Source organism: Ammodytes marinus (assembly GCF_949987685.1).
Source record: "Ammodytes marinus genome assembly, chromosome: 5".
Classification (NCBI taxonomy): domain Eukaryota; kingdom Metazoa; phylum Chordata; class Actinopteri; order Uranoscopiformes; family Ammodytidae; genus Ammodytes; species Ammodytes marinus.
The window spans coordinates 5,957,175-5,978,739 of NC_137234.1; the positions used below are offsets into that span (position 1 = coordinate 5,957,175).

A 21,565-nucleotide genomic window follows, 5' to 3' on the forward strand; every position below is an offset into this window, starting at 1 on the left:
AACACTTGAAAGTAACTCTGAACAAAATCAAATACAACATATTATAATTCAAAAGGTTTTAATAAGATTCAAATGAAAGATAGAACCAGTTAGATTAGAACACAGTCTGGGGGTCAGAACACAGGACCCTTAGAGCCAGCTAGTGTCTGGGGGTCAAAGCTGAACCAGCGAGAACAGCCTGGTACTCAGAACACAGGAGAAGACCCAACTGGATTATAACATCAGCCTGTCATACTCTACAACTAGGCCTACTCTACATTCCAGCCCTGAAGGTTACAGGGAAAGATGAGAAGGTGCTCTTTCCGTGTGGTTGCCCCAGGTCGTCTTCCTGGTGTATTTCCTTGGCATGATGGCTTTTCTACAATGTGTATGACTGATTAAAATAAAACATATTTCATGTAATATTACATTAAAATATGTTTAAGACTAAACTTAACTTGTGCCTCATGGTGGGGGAAAGTGAGACAGTGGCTCACTTTCCCCCACAGCATTTGGCTCACTTTCCCCCACCACCACAATTTGAGAACAAACTACCTCTCTTGGCATTTCAGGCTAATCTTTTGCTAATATCATCACGTGGTTTTTATATGTTGGTAGTTCATCAACACGTATGATAGAAGTTTTTCTACGTGAATACATTTGCTTTGGCACAACAGTTGATTAAGTTGACAGCAAGAACATTTACTTTTACATGCAAAATACCTATTTTGGTGAAAAAAACATGCTTACCACAGCACCATGAGGTCCTCTCTTTCAGGGCCATGGGGAAATGAGAGGGGCTTGAAAACATATATCTCACATGACCAGAAATGTTTTCCGTTGCCTAGATACAGGGGGTGGCTCACATTACCCGATGCCTCAGATTCCCCCGTTCTCCCCTACATTGATTTACTGAATGCATAATGTCACTGCATATATATCAACATATTATTTAAAGCTGCAGTACTTAATCAAACAGGATGATAACGTTGCCGAGCATTTGCTGAATGTGTAAAAAAGGTAACTCTTCTCTAACATTTTTTCTAAAATGTAATCAACCCATAACTTTATGTGGCGATTATATATACAGAGTTATTTTCATGCTTTCAATTGGAATATTTGTGTAATATGTCATAATAAACTATTTGCAAATATGAAATAAATGGCTTCCGAGGACCATGTTTAGCTGTCTATAGTTTCATTCTTTGTTTGATGGCTCGTTTATCAATTTAGTGAGTCATTGGACATTCCAGCGCTGTGTTCAAGATGCCAGTGATGGGTGACTCCTCTGTTTAAAACTTAACTTACTGTAATATCCCCAGTGGTTTAACTGGATGTACAGGTGTTTTTACGGATCCCGTGCCATCATGTGGTTACAAGAACAACGGAGGACATTTCTGACCACACCCAACATTTTCAACTTGAGTGGACAACAAAAGACATTTTAATTCAAAGGGTGCGTCTTAACATGACAATTGTATGACAATTGTGAATGCTTTTTGTGTGTGTGCGTGCAAGGGTTTTTGTATGCAAATTTGCAGCACGTGAGTTAGTTGAGTGTTCAGTGACAGCAGGCACCTGAACACACAAACAAAAACACACAGACACAGACACACACACACACAGACACACACACACACACACACACACACACACACACACACACACACACACACACACACACACACACACACACACACACACACACACACACACACACACACATTGCACTATTTGGCAATGAGTTGGCTGTAAAAGTTTGTATTGATCCTTCTGCTGTGAGCACTTTATCTTCTCACACAAACTCAACATTGGCCTTTGGCTTTCAGTGGTGGAGTCTGTGTGTGTGTGTGTGTGTGTGTGTGTGTGTGTGTGTGTGTGTGTGTGTGTGTGTGTGCGTAACGACCTCGACCAGCCCTTCAGCTCAGGAGTTTCAGAATGCAAACAAAAAAAAAGTCCCCAGATGTGGAAAATATGCTCACTTCTTGTAAAGAGTGTTTTCAATAAATGGCCAATTTAAGTCTGGTGGCACGGTTGTCCGGAAGCCTGGCGCTCCTGCCTGCTGCAAACAGGGCTGTAGTTGAATTGGAGGAATTACAAATAATTACAGAATAAGGAAATCGCAAAAGAATCCATGGGAACATGCTTCATTGGTAGAAAGTGGGTGGCTTAAAAGGCATACTTCTGTATCTTTCTAGTCCCCTGCTCCAGGGCAGTGGTAATTGGAGAAGAGTGCAGAGTGATAAATGGCAAAACAGTATTTTCTGTTCTTCACACTGTGTTCTAGCCTTTTCGGAAATGACTGTTTTTGGTTTAGGAAAATTCCTCCTTTTAGACTGTGAACTTAACAACAACCCAGGTGAACTGTCTTTTGTTCTCCCGTGAGTGTGGATTTCTAAATAATAGGGGCCGCACGGAAAAGGTGTAAAGGAGGTTGTTGTCATAAGCACGCCACCACACGCTTTCTGGATACGGAGGCACTTTGAAAAAAAAAGAAATTCCAATGAGCTCAGAGTTCCTGATGAGTGATTCAGAACAGACCGCGTCGGACAGCTGACTGACGATCCCATTTAACCAAATGATCCACGGAGGAGAAACCGCCAATAACATGTTTGCTGCGTGTAAACATTGGTGCCTGACGGACACACCATGCAGGCAGGACTAATATTATCATTTGATATTGACTCATCATAGACATAATGATAACATAGGTGTGTAGCCTTTATATTGACAGACACTTGAATGTTTTGGTAAAGGTTCATTTCAGAAGGGCTGTCATTTCTTGTTAATTTCCAGGGAAGAACTGTGGGATTTGGGACTAAATTATATGGGAAACAGTGCTGAATTGGTGCACTTTCATTTAATTTATTCCAATTATTCCAATGAACACAACAGAACATGTAACCATATAAACAGTGTATATGCAATTAATCATATTATGTAGAACACATTTCCCAATAACAAATGAATGAAATATAAAAACGTGTTACAATTTGTAACTTTTCCACCTTAAAAAAACAGTTTTCAAAGTTGGCCTAATTGTACAATAACTTAAATCAGGGAATAATGGCATCTGGCCCATTCCCAGAAGAAGAACAAGTGCGTGATTAACAATGTGTAGGTTTCCTATGAGGGAGGTGTGTGACAGACTAGACTGTATATAGTTGAGGTAACGACCCAAGTGTTTTGCGACAATGCTGTTGCACTCTGAAACCTTTAGTTGACGCCAAAGCGCACCAAACCGAATTCTTACATATTGTTGCTTTAAATAGAGCAGTTCTGACAACTAAGTATACCTACATTTTCTCCATAATAAGTATCAGGTAACATATTCATTTCAATTAAACTACAAAGAAATGTGTCAGAAATGATGGATTTTGTTTTTTAGAAAGTGGAAAGCAGGGATGTGACTTTAAATAGGGTAGTGAGAGATGCAACAAATGCCCCTATCATTAAATGTCCCAGTACGAACACATGTAGACAATACTATCAATCACCATAATCTCCATAGTAAAGTTTAATGTTCAACTATAAAATAGCACTACACGTCTAATTCAACTCTTTATTATCCAAATGTATTGGGGTTTTTTGCCAGAAAGGGTTTATACTAAAGCCATATAACTCTCAAATACTGATATCGGTATCAACCATAAAAAAGAGTTGGGCTTCAGTAAACATGTTGCATCACCTGGCTGCTCCCAGGAATATTTCACAAGCAATGATGCACTCTGCTGCCGACAGTTTGGGTCAAACTATACCAGAGTTTAGTATTTATTCAACACTGTACAGCCTAATACAGGTTACGTTAAGTGCTGTAAATTGAAAGACTTTGTGGACATGCTGAATTAGAGGAGAATTAACGTGTGTAGAGTAATTCGTTTTTTCTTAATGAGAGTCTTTAATCTCATAATCCGCCTCTTCCAAAGTAAATCACCTAAACGCTATTGGCAAACACTTTACAGAGCCAGAAAATTAGCAAATGTTTTTGTTCCTCATTCATTGCCTTAAAGGTGAAGTAAGCGGTTTATTTATGTTAATATAAGTGTTAAATTGCTCTTTATTCATACAGTGATCACTTTCATAATGTGTGTGTTTCATAAAGCCGATCTCTCAGTCAGCTGCTTTGCATGTAATCGGCAAATAAACGTATTGTAGTATCCCGAAATTTTTATCCAATCAGAAGGGAGAACTCTGCAAACCGACACACGTCTCACTCATATATACTGTAGTATATACACTCCATGGTCTCACTGCCGGTGCACGCCAGAGCAACAGTTGGGTGAATGTGTATGCGCCTACAACGGCGGAGCAGGTAAAAATCCTTCCCAATGTCTGTTTTGATGGTTTTTATCATGTTTTATCACACTTATGGATCTGAGATGATGCTAGATAACTTGCTGCTTGAAGACCGCAGTGCATTAATGTGGTGACGTAGGGACGAGCGAGGGGACTGCTAACTGCAGTGACTGACAGGAAGTTAGCTAAAAGAACCATTCCGCTTACAGCACCTTTAAAACCAGGCCCCCAGGATGCTGCCTTCTCCGAGCAGCCAGCATGGACATGTGGCCAACCCATTGGTATTGCATGGTAAGGGGTGGAGCTTATTTTCATGCGGCCCGTAGGCAGATGTCCCTGTCCACACAGTACAAGCAGCGAACAAGATTGTGTCTCTGCACATTTTTTCTGGATATCAATCATAGGCTCATACTTATCTTTAGACCATATACTATTAAAATGTAAGTTTTCTCATTTCAAAACGCCACCTCAAGCGTTTTATTAGCCCAACGGCTTTTAACGGCTTTCAGTTTGTTTTTGCCAGGCTAGATGCTACAGAACGAGACACCCGCCTCCAGTCCGCTACGCTTGCCGCCCTCTTTCTTGATAGGTCCATAATGCCGCTACGTCCATGCTACGTAATGCTTTGGGCCGCATGGAATTTCCGGATTATACTTCCTTGTTGCTTCTCTGCGCCTATGAGCAGCTTTCATAGGAATGAATGGGCGCCATGTTTCAATACGGTGTCCATTTCTTTATATGTCCATGTTTAAAACACAGGCATAAATCAGCTCCTTTCTCACTGTGGTGGTGCCTTTAAGTTCTGACAAAAATGCAGTAACTATGAATGACTCACACATTAATAATCCCCTTTAAGATGACACATGGCAGGTGGGAGTCTGCACTGATTACCCAGGTGAACCAATGTTATAGTAAGGTTTTAATATCATGTTTTAACTGATAGACATACAACACGTCTAATTGATCAAATATACAGTAGGCCTATGTAATTACTGAAGTCATTATAATGATTCCTGGTTCTGAACTGTTTAGTCCATATCCTTGTTTGGTTTGTCTGAGAGGAGTCGTTCCCATCAGTTGTTGATGGGACACTCATTATTGCACCACAGCCAATAACAACATTTCACTACAGCCAGAATATTAGAGGTTTGAAACGGTTAAATCAAAAAGGTTAACAGCACGACTAGCAAACATTATTTTTTTAAAGAAAAAAAGGAGAAGATTCTTAATGAATTTTGAAGAAGCCTAATTTAGAATGACAGGAAATGAGTTTTCACATTTTCAATCTTTTGTAGCATAATATAGCCTACACATGTTGCATTATTAGGGAGCCGGATATGAAAGAATGTTCATTGACTGTAGGCTATTTGTTGTGCACCACTTTATTGTGAGTCTAAAATAAAGAGAGCTCGGATGTACGGGCTTCAGCTTGGTCCGTGAATGCATCGCCGGCCCTAGCGGTGATCACTGATCCTCCCGGGAGACTCCACCATGGAGAGAGAGAGAGGGAATGAGGAGATGAAATAGTGCCGTTCAGACCCGGATCATGGCGGCGCCTCTCGGGCGGGACAGCTTACCTGAGCACTGGTCCTACGGGGTCTGCGGGGACGGCAGGGTCTTCTTCATCAAGTGAGTCACACAGCGAACCAGCGCTTTAACGCACCGTCTCGCGCAGTTTACCGGGAGTCAGTTGACTGCTGCAGTGTAACAGGTGTTTTCCCTTTCCTTATTCTCCCTACGTGTGTGTGTTTGTGTGTCTCATAGCGATGAGACGCGGACCACCACCTGGCTACATCCGCGCTCCGGTGAACCTGTTAACTCCGGACATATGATACGTTCAGGTAAAGGCTACCATTGCTGCTAACCTCCATATTATTACCCTATTTTATTAAATTGTTTGCCCTTTTCCTTGACTTCTCTGTGTTTCCTCCTCGCCTGTAACTTCACTGTGCATTTTCTTGGCCCGGAAAACTTCCAGGTGTCATCAGCAAGTGTGTTTGTGTGTGTGTGTGTTTGTTTCAGACCTGCCTCGGGGATGGGAGGAAGGTTTTACGAACGAAGGGGCCAGTTTCTTCATAAAGTAAGTAAGAACCTTGTTGTGTTTGTGTACCGTTTACACCTGCGCATTGCTCTGGAGTTACCGTGCAACAGCGGCTTAATATGGCTCCCGCCTCTAATTCCTCCGCTACAAGCAGGTGTAATTAGCGAATTTGAAGTGTGTGTGTGTGTGTGTGTGTGTGTGTGTGTGTGTGTGTGTCTGACCCCCCACTGACCCCAGCACAGCTTTCATTGGCTGCCGTGTAAGTCTCTTAAGTTTTCTGCCTTTTGCAATTTCTTACTGAATTTTCTGGCATTGCTGCAGATTATTTGAGCTCACATCCAGGACTTACTTACATTGTTATAATAATGTTAAATAATAATGATGTGGTGGTATCCACTTTCTTTGCTACAACTTGCTTTTTACATTTTAATCCAATTATTTTCTCCATATCCCAAAACTACTTTGAAAATGTTTTGATTCAACTTTATAGCCCATGTTATGTAGCCTATAGTAGGCCTGTAACTGTGTAATTATGAAATGGCAGTTCAGTTCTAAATAATGTCTACAGATCCATAGCAATTCACATCCCATGTTGTGTTTGGGTTTTTGAGTTGATTTTTGAATTTTTTTCTAAAGATGTTGACTGAACTTTATTGTCACTATGGAGACTGAAGCTTGACTGAAGTTTTCCATTCCTCTCTGCGCCCTCACTGCTATCAAAGAGTTTCAATGATAACGTATGTTCACAGGATGCATTCCATTGCACGGCCGTTGTTTAGTATTGTATTAGTTATGGCCTTTCACCTAATACACAGAGTGACTAAAGATGGAGAGAAGATTGGGAATAACATCACTTTTAATCATGGAGTGTGGTTAACATGCTTCTGTTTTTTACTCTTCTGTTGAGGAATGTCGAGCAGATTTCTGAAGTCACTCGTATCGGTGGCAAAACTGCTGAGTAATTTAGTCAATTCAGGAAACAATAATCTTTTTGCTGTGTTTGAAATCAGACTTCTGAAAGGGCTGAACGTCTTGTGGCTGCAATGCATTCTGGTCTATATATTCTACACTATGACCCATCCCTCTGCCTCCTCTGTGATAAAGTTTTCATGTGTTAACACTAACACAACGCTCGGTGCACTAAAAAAAAAAAGCACCTCTTTGCTCTGGCTACACTCGGAGCACATCAATGCAGCGCTGAGGCTCCTCATGGGTTGACCTTATAACTTGAAGAACACACACAGCAAACCACCGGTAGCTGAAGTGTGCGTGCATGTGCGCGTGTGCGTGTGCGTGTGTGTGTTTGTGTGTGTGGTGTTGAGTCATGAGACTGGAGGGAAAGGTGCAGAGAGAGAGAGAGAGAGAGAGCTGCAGAAAGACAAATAAAAAAAGTTGTTTTAGCACCTGAAAAACAAAGTTTACCGACTGGAATGAACTTTGAATGTGTAGTATTTACTTTACACTCTGGAGAAACAATGACTTTGTCCCATCTCTGACAATTATTATGAACTAATATGGACTATATTAGTGTAAACATCAGATACTGTTTGATCAACATTTGGCTTATATACTGTATACTACCATACATTAATATTTGTTACTGAGGATGCATAGAGGAAACACAGGGACAGAAAATGATTGTTGAGTTGAATATTGTCAGTACTAATTGCCTTGACGTACCCAGTTGGTACTCACGTTTTCTTCAGTTGTTGAAAATTCATATTCAGAAACACTAATTCTAAAGCATCTGTAAGAGGGGAAAGATATTTCATATATACGATTGGTTGACTGAGTTGGACAGTGATCATCTGTTTCTTGTCATGTCTTTTAAAAGCAGTGTTTTATAACCTCTCTGTCAGTGCCGAGCTTTTCTGCTGACTGACGTTTAAAGTGCCACTGCAGATAACAGAGGGCAAAGGTCACGTATGTTGCTGTCGATGATTATTGCGTCTTCACAAATAGAGTTTTTCCCCGCTGCCCGTTAATAGTCAAAGCTGTTTTCGAATGGAGTTGCATTTCAGGCTCATTGGTAAAGATATGCTTGTGTTTGACGTTAATTAAAATTCATCTGAACCTATCCTGATGTGCTGTCTTGTTTCACAGTCGTGTGTGACTCAGACTCTGTGTGTGTGTGTGTGTGTGTGTGTGTGTGTGTGTGTGTGTGTGTGTGTGTGTGTGTGTGTGTGTGTCACTTTGCTGTCGCCCTCCAAAAATAATCCTCACTGGATTCTTTTTGAAAAATACATGAAACTGGCAATTACTGTGTGTGTGTTTTTTTTAAATGTGTGCCTTTTCCTTTTTACATGAAACCTTGTATCTATGCCACACTCTCTCTTGTTTAGCCTTTTAAATATGTATCTCATATTCACAACATATCCAGTAGTTTAATTGGCTGCCAAACGGTTAGCAAGGGAGCTGTTTTTGTTTTTGTTGTCATGCCGTGTGTTTGGCTGGAGATCTGTGGAGGAAAAAATGCTTTCATTGGATCAGCCTTGATACTTTTTAAGATGAAGCGGACACAGGTGTTGAGCCTGCGATACAACCTTGGTCTGTACTGTAAGGTCTTATAGAGTCCATCTTGTTAAATCTATCAGGGTTGTGTTTTTCTTCCTGACCTCAGAGTAACATTTGACAGTCTCCCCTCACCCATACCAGCTTAATGATGCTCCCACCACCGCAGATGTGGTGGATAGATGCCATACAGTTACAAACACCTGTGGCTCTTAACTGGTTGGTAGCAGCACAGGAGTGAAGTCAGTTTATATAGACAACTACTGTAGCAACCTGTAAACAGTGGCTGGTCCATTTACTGTAAAATGTTCTTTAAAGTGATAGTGCGTAAGTTTTGTAGGCCCCATGAGGAATTATGAGGAATTACAACAACACCGTCAGTGCATCTACATGACTGAAGGCTAGTACATTTTATAAATTGTTGAATTGTTTTCCTCAAAAAAATTTGAACATATTTATGAATTGCAAATATTTTGACCAGGATAATCCTATTTATCTGACTAACAGTCAAAACCCAAAATATATCTACTATCATGTATAAAAATATATGTATACAAACAGGTTAAACTGACTTTAATTGTGTTTATTCTGCTGTACAATCCGGTCAGAACCGAGAATAAAGTCATTGATTGTTAACAGCTGGACAGAGAACAACAGGTGCTTTATGACGCCTTTTTCATCCACCAACTTCAGGTGTGAACGGACAAATTTTTCTGCACTGAGAAGGAACTAAAACACTCTCTCGCTCACTTTCCCTTTGCCTGAGAGGGACATTTGTCTCCCTCTGCAAAACTTTTAATTGGCTTACGGTTGGTATTTCTGCAACAGAAATAATAAGTTGAAGTCATAATAACAACCTAAAAAAATCCAATATCCTATTCACATCAGAGGGGGACTATTTATCTATAGGCCATGTTCATATAACAGCCCCCCCAAGAGCTCACACACTGTCTGCTTTGGAGCTCCTTCTATCCCAAAAATGTTTTTCATGTTTTTATGACTCTCTTAGAGAAAACAACATGGCTTCCTCTGTTTCTCTACATGTTTTTCATTGTCTTCAGATGTTCACAGATTTATCGCTATCGACTCATTCTGCAGAAAAGAAGCCAGATTTCATCACTGTCTATTCCTACAAAGCACAATATCGCTTCACGATGTTGTAATTAAAAGTGGATTGGACACGGATTCTCAAAGGCTTTTAATGCTGTAAAGAATAGAGAGACCCTCCGTGGCTCAGTGCAAACAAAGCCAGCAGATCCAAGTCAGGGGCCCTCAGAAGAAATGATTCATCATCTTATGTAAGATTGATTATTTTTCTTGTTAAAGTGACAAACATGGAGCACATATTGGTCTTTTTTGTTTGGGCTGCGACTAATAATTGCTTTCATTATGGAATGATGTAACTACTGGGCATGACATTTCTATTTGTTTTTGATTATTTGAGGAGGAGACTTGAGGGTTCTTCAAACTAGTACACTCAAAACATTGAGAAAGTTGTTGTTCCATTACGTTTTCCGCTGTTTGCTCTTTGCATGGGGCTCTTTAAATCATGTCATCTCTTGAACTCTTCCTCTCTTTCTACAATGGGTTTTAATGGCACCAGATTGTAGAAAACAGTCCGTTTATATTGAAACCCGCTTTGAAATTAGCCATCTCTTTTTTCGAGGGATTCCTGGCATAAGACAGGTAGTAGCATAATGAAAACACAAGAGGACAAAACTACAAGAACAAAAAAAAAGCAAAATCAATCAGTAGATTGATAGATTTTATGGAAGTTTAGTTCAAATCTGTGATGAAACATTTGGATGGACACATAACAAGAGAAAACATCTGATTTGTTTAATTAATGACTTGAATTAATAATCAATGATCGATATGGTCTTTAATTCATTGTTCTACTGTTCTGAATGATTGAATGATCCATACATCCTACAGGCAGTTTAAATGATGCACGTCATATTTTCAGTTGAATGACCACAGCCCTGTATCTAATTACTGTATGTGTGAGTTTCATTTTGGAATCAGAGCATGAAGAAATCGTTGTTTAGTTTTGGCATAAAAACTCAGTCAAGGTAATGATGGTCTTCAGCCCTCCTCTGTCTCCCTCAGTGAGTCCTATACATGTGGGTGAGCACATTGCGGACGTAGCAACAGCATCAGCAACAGTGTCAGTAAACAGATTGTTTGTCTGCCTCTGGCTATTTTTCCTCACCCAGTTCCTGCCATTCCCCAACCAACATTCACACTCACTTGTTCTTTGCCTGGGCTTGCTTTAATAGCCCCCTCTACCTTATGTCCCCCTATGGACATAGTGGGACGTAGGTATGAGTTTGGGTTTGTTTGACGACTTCCATATCCACAGGCAAAATCCCCCTCTCCACATACCTCTGTTCAGAAGTATTTCACAATGTGCGTAAGACGTTTGTTTGTCTAGAGAGAGTGCTCTATCTTACTCACTGTTTGCCTGTGTCTAGTGTTTGCTCCCACTCATACTTCTGTACACACAAACAGACGTGATGTGTCATTCTCTCCGTCCTCCGAGGGGCCCTCACCATGGGTCCTCCTCCTCCTCCTCCTCCTCCTCCTCCCTATCCCAGCAGGGGGCTCATGGCACGGGGAGGAGAGCCGATCAGAGGAGGGATAAACCTTCTGCTGAAGGACCGTCTGCATGGCACGCACACACAGGCACACACAGGCACACACACACACACACACCTACACACGCACACACACACACACACACACGCAGAAACACACACACACACACGTGCGCGCACACACACACCTACACACGCACACACACAAACACACACACACACACACACACACACACACACACACGCACACGCACATGCAAAAAGTGAGAGAGCCAACCTAACAGTGAGAGATGTCAGTGATGCCTGTTGGTATAGCTGTTGCTGTTGCTCCACTAATCTAGAACGGCGTGAGAACCCCGCTCAACCAGTGACTGTTAGGAAGTACTTTGGTTTTAATGACAGTAACTAATCACCATTGTAATGACCTTAGATCAGATTTCACTCTTAGAAGTGCTTAAACGATTAGTTAGGGACTCCATTAGTAAATTGAAAATTAAGGTGACTTCGAAGAATTTTCAGATTTCGTTGATTCTAGCGCCCCCTTTGGACAAAAGTGGTGGTGTTTTTACGACACATGCACCTCTTTTTAAAGGCATTTTTCAAGCAAAAATTGAAAATACCAAACTTTATTTGGTCTCCAGCTTCTAAGATGAGAGGCCTTGGTGCATTCCTCCGTTTCATAACATTTTAAATTGAAAAATCAGTTTCGGCTGTATGCAGGACAAACAAGCATTGTGAAAAAAAGTCAACTCTCAAAAAGTCTCCCTTCATGTGCTGGTTGAACAACTGGACTGAATTACGTATACTTTTACCCTAAATCCTGTGCTATATGGCAAAAGCCGATATTTAGTTTTAGTACATGCACTTTACACACACGCACACACACACACACACACGCACACGCACACGCACACACACACACGCACACACGCACACACACGCACACGCACACACACACACATCCAATTCCAAAGGCCATCTTTGAACTCCAGTACTCTAGACTCCAATATACGACCACCTGTTAACCTATCACATGACCAAAGCTGCATACTTAGTTCATGTGACATTGTGATGTCATATTAAACACCGTAGTGAAGAAGACAGTGAGATGAGATTGAACACTAGAAACCACTCGGGAGTGGAGCATCATTCATTCATTTTCTTTGGGTTAAACTATAATATCAAAGGTCAACACATTTGATCATACAGTGATCCTGTATTGTGAAAACACCATGTACCATAGATAAGATAGCAAAATAAAACTGAATCTTTGGGACCTAAGTCTTGTAAGAGATCTTATCTTATCTCATGAAATATTTGATTGCATCCACATGAATACCTTTTATATCTAATTGGAGAGGTAATTATTATAATTTTTTTTTTAAACTGTAAATGTTATATTAGACGTTTAAATTTAGATAATCCTGGCTAAGATTTCTCTTGCGTTTATTCAGAAAGGGTCTTAAGGGAGTGCTGTAGCCAAGAATATAATAAGACTTAAAATGAATTATGTAAAACGTGAAGATACTCATCAAAGATCACAAAAGATGGACGATGTAAAAAGATGATGTAAGATAAAATCATTTCCAACCCAATAAAAAGTTAAAACCTTGGCAGCTGCTGCAGTTTGGTTTGCCTCCAAATCTTGATTCAAATTTCGATTTTCTTTTCTCCAAGAGTTCTTTTATTAATTTAAAATCCAGCCTTTAGCAATACAAATATTTGGAGTCTCAGAATCCCTCCAAGAAGAGGAAGAGAATCTCAGACATGCATAAATACAAAAATGAAAAAAATAGTGCAAAGAAATAGTTTTTTTGGGGCAATAAAGTTTATTACATATATATAAAAAAATATATATACAGTATATAAAATCCAAAGAAAAGTTAGGTAGGAGCTTGAGGCCCATCAGCCATCTTGATCAAATATAATGTGTTTGTACAACTCATATTAGCCTTTTGTGGATGACAGTGACACTTGACAATGACTATGGGCTTTGTAGTTTTGCAGAGGTGACTCTTTTTGGCAGAATCCTGACGTTGGTTGAACTTGTGCAGTGATTTGAGCAAATGCCTGAATGGCAGCGTAAGCACAATGATGGTATCACCAAGCTGTGACAAAGAGGCTTATCTCCAATCAGCTTATAATAATGTCAGGAGTATGGCCCTCTCAAGACGTAAACCCCTTTAAGGCTCTGTGCTATACCGACTGTAATGTAGTTTTTGTCCTGTAAATGTTCTTGTGAATGACTTTGTTAAAGGTGCATTATGTAACTTTTGGTGTGTCAGAGAAGCGTACATTTTCTATGGTATATTCTCATAACGGAATAAAAAAATTCAGAGGAAAATTGGATCACTGGAACACTGTTTAAAGTTAGAAAGCTACTTGAAAAGTTACTGTTTCACTGTTGTTGTTTACAGCAGCAGGGCCCACAGTTTGGTTTACAACAATATTCAAGTCTTACCAGGTGCTTCAAAAATAATTTAGTTTTGATTTATGATTACATAATTATTCAATATTAAGAATTACATGTAGTGAAAATATGTTTTGTAATCTAACTGCAGGCTCTGTGAATGTAAACAAGTCCCCCTCTTCTGAAACTGCATAGTGTGCCTTTTAAATCTTAAAAATGTTTGCTGAGCAGCTGTATTCCTTGTCAGGTTCACAGTGACACACATCAACCCTAGACCTTCCCAGCATGAAAGAAGTCTTGGATAAAAAGAACATTTCTATTGATTTTTTTTTAACCTTAAAAAAAAAGAAAAAAAAGAAAAAAAAAGTGTATTGGATAATCAATCTTCATGTGCACAGACGGATAACCTTGAATTATTATATGAAAACCATTGCAAACAACCAATAAGCAAGGATAAATATAGATATTGAAAGATGAGTCATATACAGCAGAACATATAATCCTCGTGTCCCTGGAAAGATAGTGTACGGCGGAAATGAACTGGGCGACATTGGAATGGCAATTTCTTTATTTGAAAAAAAAAAATACAATTTTAGACGAGGTGACTGTCTGCTGTGTTACTGTGAATCTACTTCAGGGTTTGTAGAGAATCTGGAAAGTTTGGAAAATGCAAAATTTAAAATCTTGTGGTATCAAGGTTTGAAATGTGCTTGAAATCTGAAATCATTACTAGAAAATATAATATAATACTGTCTAATTTAAACAGTTATTTTTTTCAATACCTTCGAGCTGACTCGGTCCTATTATGTAAAACGTTTATCAAAAATGATAAAACATTTAGCTCGTGCAGCACTTTCATTTTGTTTCATGATTTGAAATTAATTCATTTTTAACAAATATTTTGATGATAAATAATGATTTTTTTCTTCAATAGCTTCCATGTTATGTCTTGAAAAAAGTTAAACTTTTGTCTTGAAAGTGCTGGAGAAATGCTTGAAGCTAGTTGTTGTTATTTTCCATTCTGTTGCGGAAAAAATCTGTGTGAACCTGCTGATCAAACCAATGGATCATATTAAAGTTGTAGAACATAGGGTGGGATTGTGCTCTCCGTCTAAACGCTCTTTGTCCTCGAATCAGAAAGCGTCTTTGTTTCAGCGTGGAGCAAATGGCTAAACCAAAGAACCGACAGTTCTCTGGCAGACAAATAAAAGGCCGGAAGAGAGAACGTTTGGTCAACAATGGCTTTTCTTGTTGTTTTCATTGGTGGAAGGTGCCAACCAGTTTTCCTCTGTGTGTGTTGCTTTTGTGAACAGCGGGAAAGTTAAAGATTATTCTCTGGTAAATGTCAGCCCAAGGACAACAGAGTTTAAATGATAGCCAATGTTGTCTCTCTTCCCCTGGCTGTGTTCCATGTCTTGTTATTGTTCCCCTCAAGATATTTGCTTTCAACACCTGTTGTTTTCTCCACAAAATGCTCCCTTTAGCAACACAAAGCAGGTTTATATTTAGTTCTCTTAAAAAAAGGATATGTTTTTACCTTATTGGCAAACTTTCAACAGACTCTAGATTATGAGGGTAAATGAGTAACTTCCCCAAAGGTCTCAGAGGTAAATAATTCCCTCGCAGCCCCTCTGTTCTGGCCTCATCGAAAAGCTTTGTATCGAACTGAATATTTTGGAAGATTTTCAGGATTTTAAAGCTATAGTGCGTAACTTTTTCATGTAAATGAATGCCGGTTACATTCAAGCCATCGCGAAATGAGTTGACACAAAGTTGATCAAGCCTATCAGCTCCACACAACTCTGTATTTCTCAGTATGGCAGCGTTTACAAACAGAAAAAACTGCAGACGTACAGCAGAAGGTATAAAATCAATGTGTGATCACTGAAGGCTTAACCTCATGTAGATGCACATACAGTGTTGTTGTAATTACTCAGAATCCCTAATGGGGGCGACAGACGTTACGCACTTTAGCTTTAAGTGTCACCTGCTGGGCACAGCTGGAATGTCTATAGTAACACACTTCAAAGGTGTTGGCGAATCACAAAAATCACACCAGTGTATTGATGGAACTTTAACTCGACTGTGGTTTGGCCAGATATATTATATAATATTTTCACCTCACTTTGCTCTGCATGAAGCCAACAATACACACTCCCTTTGCAGGAATGTTGGCTCTTTGGAGTTCAGTGGATACTTGATGTTTGAAGGTGAGAGAAAGTAGAAGTTTTTGAAAGACATTAGGCTCTTTCTGTTGTAGTAGGGAAAGACTTTGGAGATAAGATGAGTAGATTTTCATCAGGTCCCTAGTGATAGCATCTGCTGAGGAAGCAACTCTCTCCCCTGTTCTCTTATCCACATTCCCTTTCACACTTTCTCTCTCTCTCTGTCTCACTCACTCACTCACTCACTCACTCACTCACTCACTCACTCACTCACTCACTCACTCACTCACTCACTCACTCACTCACTCACTCACTCACTCACTCACTCACTCACTCACTCACTCACTCACTCACTCACTCACTCACTCACTCACTCACTCACTCACTCACTCTTTTTCTCTCTCTCTCTCTCTCTCTCTCTCTCTCTCTCTCTCTCTTTATAGCTGAGTTTTGGTCAGTCGTGTTGCCTCTCTCTTCTTCTGTTGTTTTATGTCTCCTCCTGTGCTTTCACCTCCCAACCTCCACTCTGTTTCTCATTTATTTTTAATGTGAGACAGTTGGAGACTGCGAGTCTTCGTTTGAAAAAGCTCTGAAAGCCACGACTAAGGTTTAAAAGTACAGTATAGCTCTCTCTGCGTCATGATGATAGTTTCAAAACATTATCAAAAAGAAATTCAATAAAAGCTCCATCTGCAAGTCAAAATCAGAATTTATTATTTTTTATTTTATTTTTAAATTTTTTTACAATATTTGTTGTATATCGTGATATTAGCTCACAGTATTCGTAATCTTTATTTATTATTAAGAATTATTTATTCACTATATCTTCCTGTTTCGATCCAGCGGTAAGATACTGCATCTTCACTGTGCACAGAGTGATCTCTGACTTTAAAAATAAATAAATCAGACTTAACATATTTTTCACAGATGTCCTCTTTCTTAAACAATCTCTGACTCCTAAACATCAAAGTTTAGGCCGATGCTCATCTTCAATTCAAATCCATCAAGAACCAAAACACATCACACAAATATTTTTTTAGTACACCATACTTTATTCACCACATGTTCATGTTAACTTGCTTCCCAGATGAAGGCAAGCAAGTCGAAAACACACGCGCACCCACACGCACACACACACACGCATGCACGCACACACACACGCACACCCACTTGCACACACACACGCACACGCATGGACGCACGCACGCACGGCAATACTTTTCATTGAAAACAAGACTTCTGAAGACATCACCCCGGGCCCATGGGCACTTGATGATCTGTATTTCAAACCCTGAGTTCAGTTATTGAAAATTGGCATTTCGAAAAATAGGAACAAGTTGGAAAAAGCGAGGATCTAAAACGCACCATAAGCTTTGGTGTTTCTGTGGCTAATGGCTAATACCATGTCTCGTCTGGGGAGAAGGATCGGCTTCAGCACCATCAAGATATTGTGTTGGGTTCCAGATCACTGAGAATATTAATGTTTTTTTATATACAACTGGCGTTAATGTTTTACAAGTGTGAGTGAAGTCATGAAAAAATTTCTCACTTAAAAAGTTTAAAAAATAAACAGAAAAAGTTAATTCACAGATTTGAATTCCTAGCTGTGAGCTGTAGATGCAGGTTTGTTGAATGAAGGTGAGATGAGAGCAGTGAGTGAGTCAGTGTTTGTGTCTGACTCACTGCTTTCATACTGACACTCCACAGGGACTCGGTCAGCAGCTCCTCCTCCTAATGATTTAATATGATTTAAGATAAAAGAGAAGAGGCTCTACTTGAAAAAGGCCTTTATTTTCTTTCCATAAACTCAAGAGCTGACATCAAGAACATTAGGTATATCCATATATTTATTCCACTCTTTGTGTAACAAATACTCGGTTTTATTTTATTGATTTTACTGTTGCCGAATTGCAGATACACAGTTTCATTCAGTACTAATCGCTCCCAATACATTGATCGTGCTGAATTTTTCATTAGCAGAACACAAATCACCAATATCCTCACAAGTGACCTGAAGGAGCTTTGTAGCGCTCTAAGGCCCTATATTGATTTCCTGATTGATTTTGAATTGCCTCAAGGGGGCGCTGCATCTTTCCAGTCCATTCCTGAATCTTAAACCTGTCACCATAGCGGCTGAAGGCTTGGCTTGACCATTGTAAACCTCTGCTAAAAAAGTTAAAAGGCAAGGCAAGTTTTATTTATATAGCACAATTCAGACACAAGGCCATTTAAAGTGCTTTACAGGGGACACAAAATACATCAAGATTCAAGATTAGACATTAAACATTTAGACAGCGATGTAGAATGGCTGCAATGAAAATTCCGAAAGTTAAATTTCTCAAACTGATTTAAAAATCTGAATTCACAAAACCAATGTATTTCGAGGCAATCTTCTCCTACATTAGACATCACGTAGGCTGATCACATCCGTGTCTGTTCGGACTGAAGTCTCTTTCCCCAAATTCGATCCCATTCTTGTACACTAATGGATTGTTCAATTGTTTCTAGCTAAACAAAAGATGTGTGTCTGATCTGTGATAAAATAAAAATACTTGTGTCTTGTCATTCTAGTATTACATTTGAAAAGTATATTTATATTATTTTCGGGATAATACTATTGTAAATCGCAACTATTATAGCCTAGATAGTCGTGACATTACATCTCCATGTCTGGCAGGCACAGCTTGTACCCACTGACATTAGGCTCAGCATTGAATCCATTGGATAGATAAAATGCTGTTCACATACACACATGGATTTCCTGCACACACCCAGTCGTGCCACAGATCTAAAGAATTGATTTCTCCCCCATGCAAAGTAATCGATCACGGATAAAGTACATGATGTGATTATTTGTGATCCTTAATGAAAGAGTCCCATGGTGTCACACACACAGACACACACACACACACACACACACACACACACACACACACACACACACACACACACACACACACACACACACACACACACACACACACACACACACACACACACACACACACACACACCCTCATGTCTGGTCTCTCTATGCAGAGACAACTAAAGGCAGACACTCTCATGGCCATAATAATAGTTTAGTGATTGCTGGCTTGGAGAAAGCTTTTATCTTCAGTCTGCTGTTTTAGACGCTGCTGGTTGTTTGAATCACAAAGTTACCAGACCCTTTTCCTTTTCTAAAACCCTCCTCACACTAGACCCTTACACTTGCACCTCAGACACAGCTTTCATAAGAATCCATAGAGTTCAATTCTCTACTTCCTTGGGGTCATAAATCTCATATTTATATTCTACAGTTGTTATGAACAGTCCAATATTGTATTATACAATCTCTTTTTACTCCACTCACTGCAATGAAACGGAAATCTGTTTTGAACACATGCATTGTTCCTACTGTTGTACCTGTACTTCCCCTCGTCAATTTGAATTGAATGCCTAAAGAATAGTTTGACCCATTTGCTTTACGATTTAGATGAACTTAAGATGAACTTTTCTCACCATACTCTCAAGAGATTTAAAGCTACACTGCGTAACTTCTGTCGCCCCCATCAGGAAGAAGAGTAATTACAACAACACTGTCGGCACATCTACATGAGGTTAAGCCTTCGGTGATCGTGTATGGATTGCATTCCTTCTGCTGTACGTCCAGGTTTTTTCTCCGCAGTTGAAAAAACAACTGAAACATTTCTTGGGCGCACAGTGTCGGGGCTTGAATGTAACTTACATTTATTCATATGAAAAACTTACACACTATAGCTTTAAGCGAATTTATTTTCAAACTATTCCTAAGAGGAATACATATAGTTTGATTCGTGCTTTGTGTTATTGCCAACTAAATCTCTTCCATCCCTCTCCCCTCTTTCCAATGTTTGAAGCAGAAAAAGTCCATTTGGTCATGATTAACGTCCCCTGAATCGGTGGGGTAATCATTGAGCTGTTGGTCTGCTGGTAAATTTTTGTCTCATCGGGGATTGTGTCATTGACTTCTGTTGTTAACCGCAATGAATTTCTTCCCTGGGTAGCTGGCTGATATTTTTCCGCTCCGTGCTATTAGCAGTGTGGTATTTTAAAGTCTTCTTTGTAGTTAATCTAGATTGCACATGGTTCAATTGAATGTTTGGGAATTCATTTTGTTTTAGACAGGGTAAAAATCTGCTGATATATAGAGGCACTAGAGGAGGGTTTGACCGCTACAAAACAACTGTATTTGTTCTATATCCTCTTAAAGTGTTGCACTAAGGTGTAGAATTCAGTTTTTCTATTTGTTAGAATACTAACTTCTAACTTTTTTAATGGTTGTTTGAAATACTCAATAGTTTTATTTTCTTTACCTGACCTGCAGGTGTGGTATTTATGATTGCCGTTTCATTTGTGTTTGTGGAAGTCAAACTATGCTGATGCAAGATCATTTAAAACTTTTTTTTTTGTTGCCTATATGTCTCCTATACGAGTTCCAGACATTCCTTAGGATAAGTGACCATTCATTCTGCCTATCAGAGAAGCCTACGCACACACTGACATTATGGAATGTTTTGCCTAACCACTCACCTCTGAGTAGCTGATATTTCACCACTCCTCCTAATGCAGTGGAGCTTTTAATGGGATGTTATTTTTGGAGACATCTTTTCATTCTTGTCTTCCTCTTTCTCTTCTCATGCTGTTAAAGATACGACGATTATTCCTTTGGGTCATTTCAGTACAACGTCTGTGTGTGTGTGTGTGTGTGTGTGTGTCTGTGTGTCTGTGTGTGGGTTCAATACCATCTTTTGAAGTGAGTCTGAAAATGGATGTCTTGAATATTTAACCTTGCCCTGAGGCTGCAGTATTAATCCTCTCAGTACAACAGGGATGTGACAGGCTGATACGTGGTTTATCATGATGCTCTCTGGGAATATGGAGGAAGCTTAAGACCAAGCTGGAAGATCCACTGAATTTGAAAAGGGCTGTGCAGTTATCTGTTAGGGGAAAGGGTTTGGTAGACACACATGTAGACACACATATAGACATAAGGCTCGTTCGACCTGTCACCGTCTTGCTAAGACCTGCGCAATTATGACGCTCGTCTTGCTGAGCGCACTGCATTATGGTTAGACTTTTTGTCCCACTTGCACCCGTGGCTGGCTGCGGCTCGGCTGCTTGAGACTTTGAAGTCCCGCGGTATCAAGACGGACACAGACACTGGAGCAAGTCGCTGCAGTTGCTCCCCACGGGCTGCGGGAGCGAAATGTCTGATGGGAAACGTCTTGCTGACAGGCGGAGCTGAGCGCTAATTGGGAGTTTAAACCTCGTGCCTTTGATGCGTTTCCCCAATTGGTTAGGCAAAAGTCTGACATCACCGCTCAAAATTAAATTACGATCCATTCTTTTTGATTTTAATTTATGTTTAATCATTAGGCCGCCACAATATGCATTTAAGCAGAAATGTACTTAATCAGAGTTAAACCTCTGAACCCTTGACATAGAAATAATTTGGATGTGTAACTCTCCTGTATAGATATATTTAAAATTGAACACAAACTTGAGTCACATAAGATCTTGGTGAAGTGATTTTTATACCATTAAG

At 39.7% G+C, this 21,565-nt stretch overlaps 1 protein-coding gene across 5 annotated transcripts in view; it reads left to right on the forward strand.

The window, feature by feature from the left end:
- Window positions 1-5,779: 5,779 nt before the first annotated feature.
- LOC307250800 (pleckstrin homology domain-containing family A member 7-like) overlaps window positions 5,780-21,565 on the forward strand; it is a 132,851-nt gene continuing 117,065 nt past the window's right edge. For all 5 annotated transcript variants that reach the window (XM_080028002.1, XM_080028001.1, XM_080028005.1 and 2 more), the window contains exons 1-3: window positions 5,780-5,904; window positions 6,040-6,116; window positions 6,298-6,355. In XM_080028002.1, the coding sequence (XP_079884128.1) occupies window positions 5,822-5,904; window positions 6,040-6,116; window positions 6,298-6,355 (218 nt within the window). In that variant the 5' untranslated portion in view covers window positions 5,780-5,821. The remainder of the gene's footprint in view (window positions 5,905-6,039; window positions 6,117-6,297; window positions 6,356-21,565) is intronic.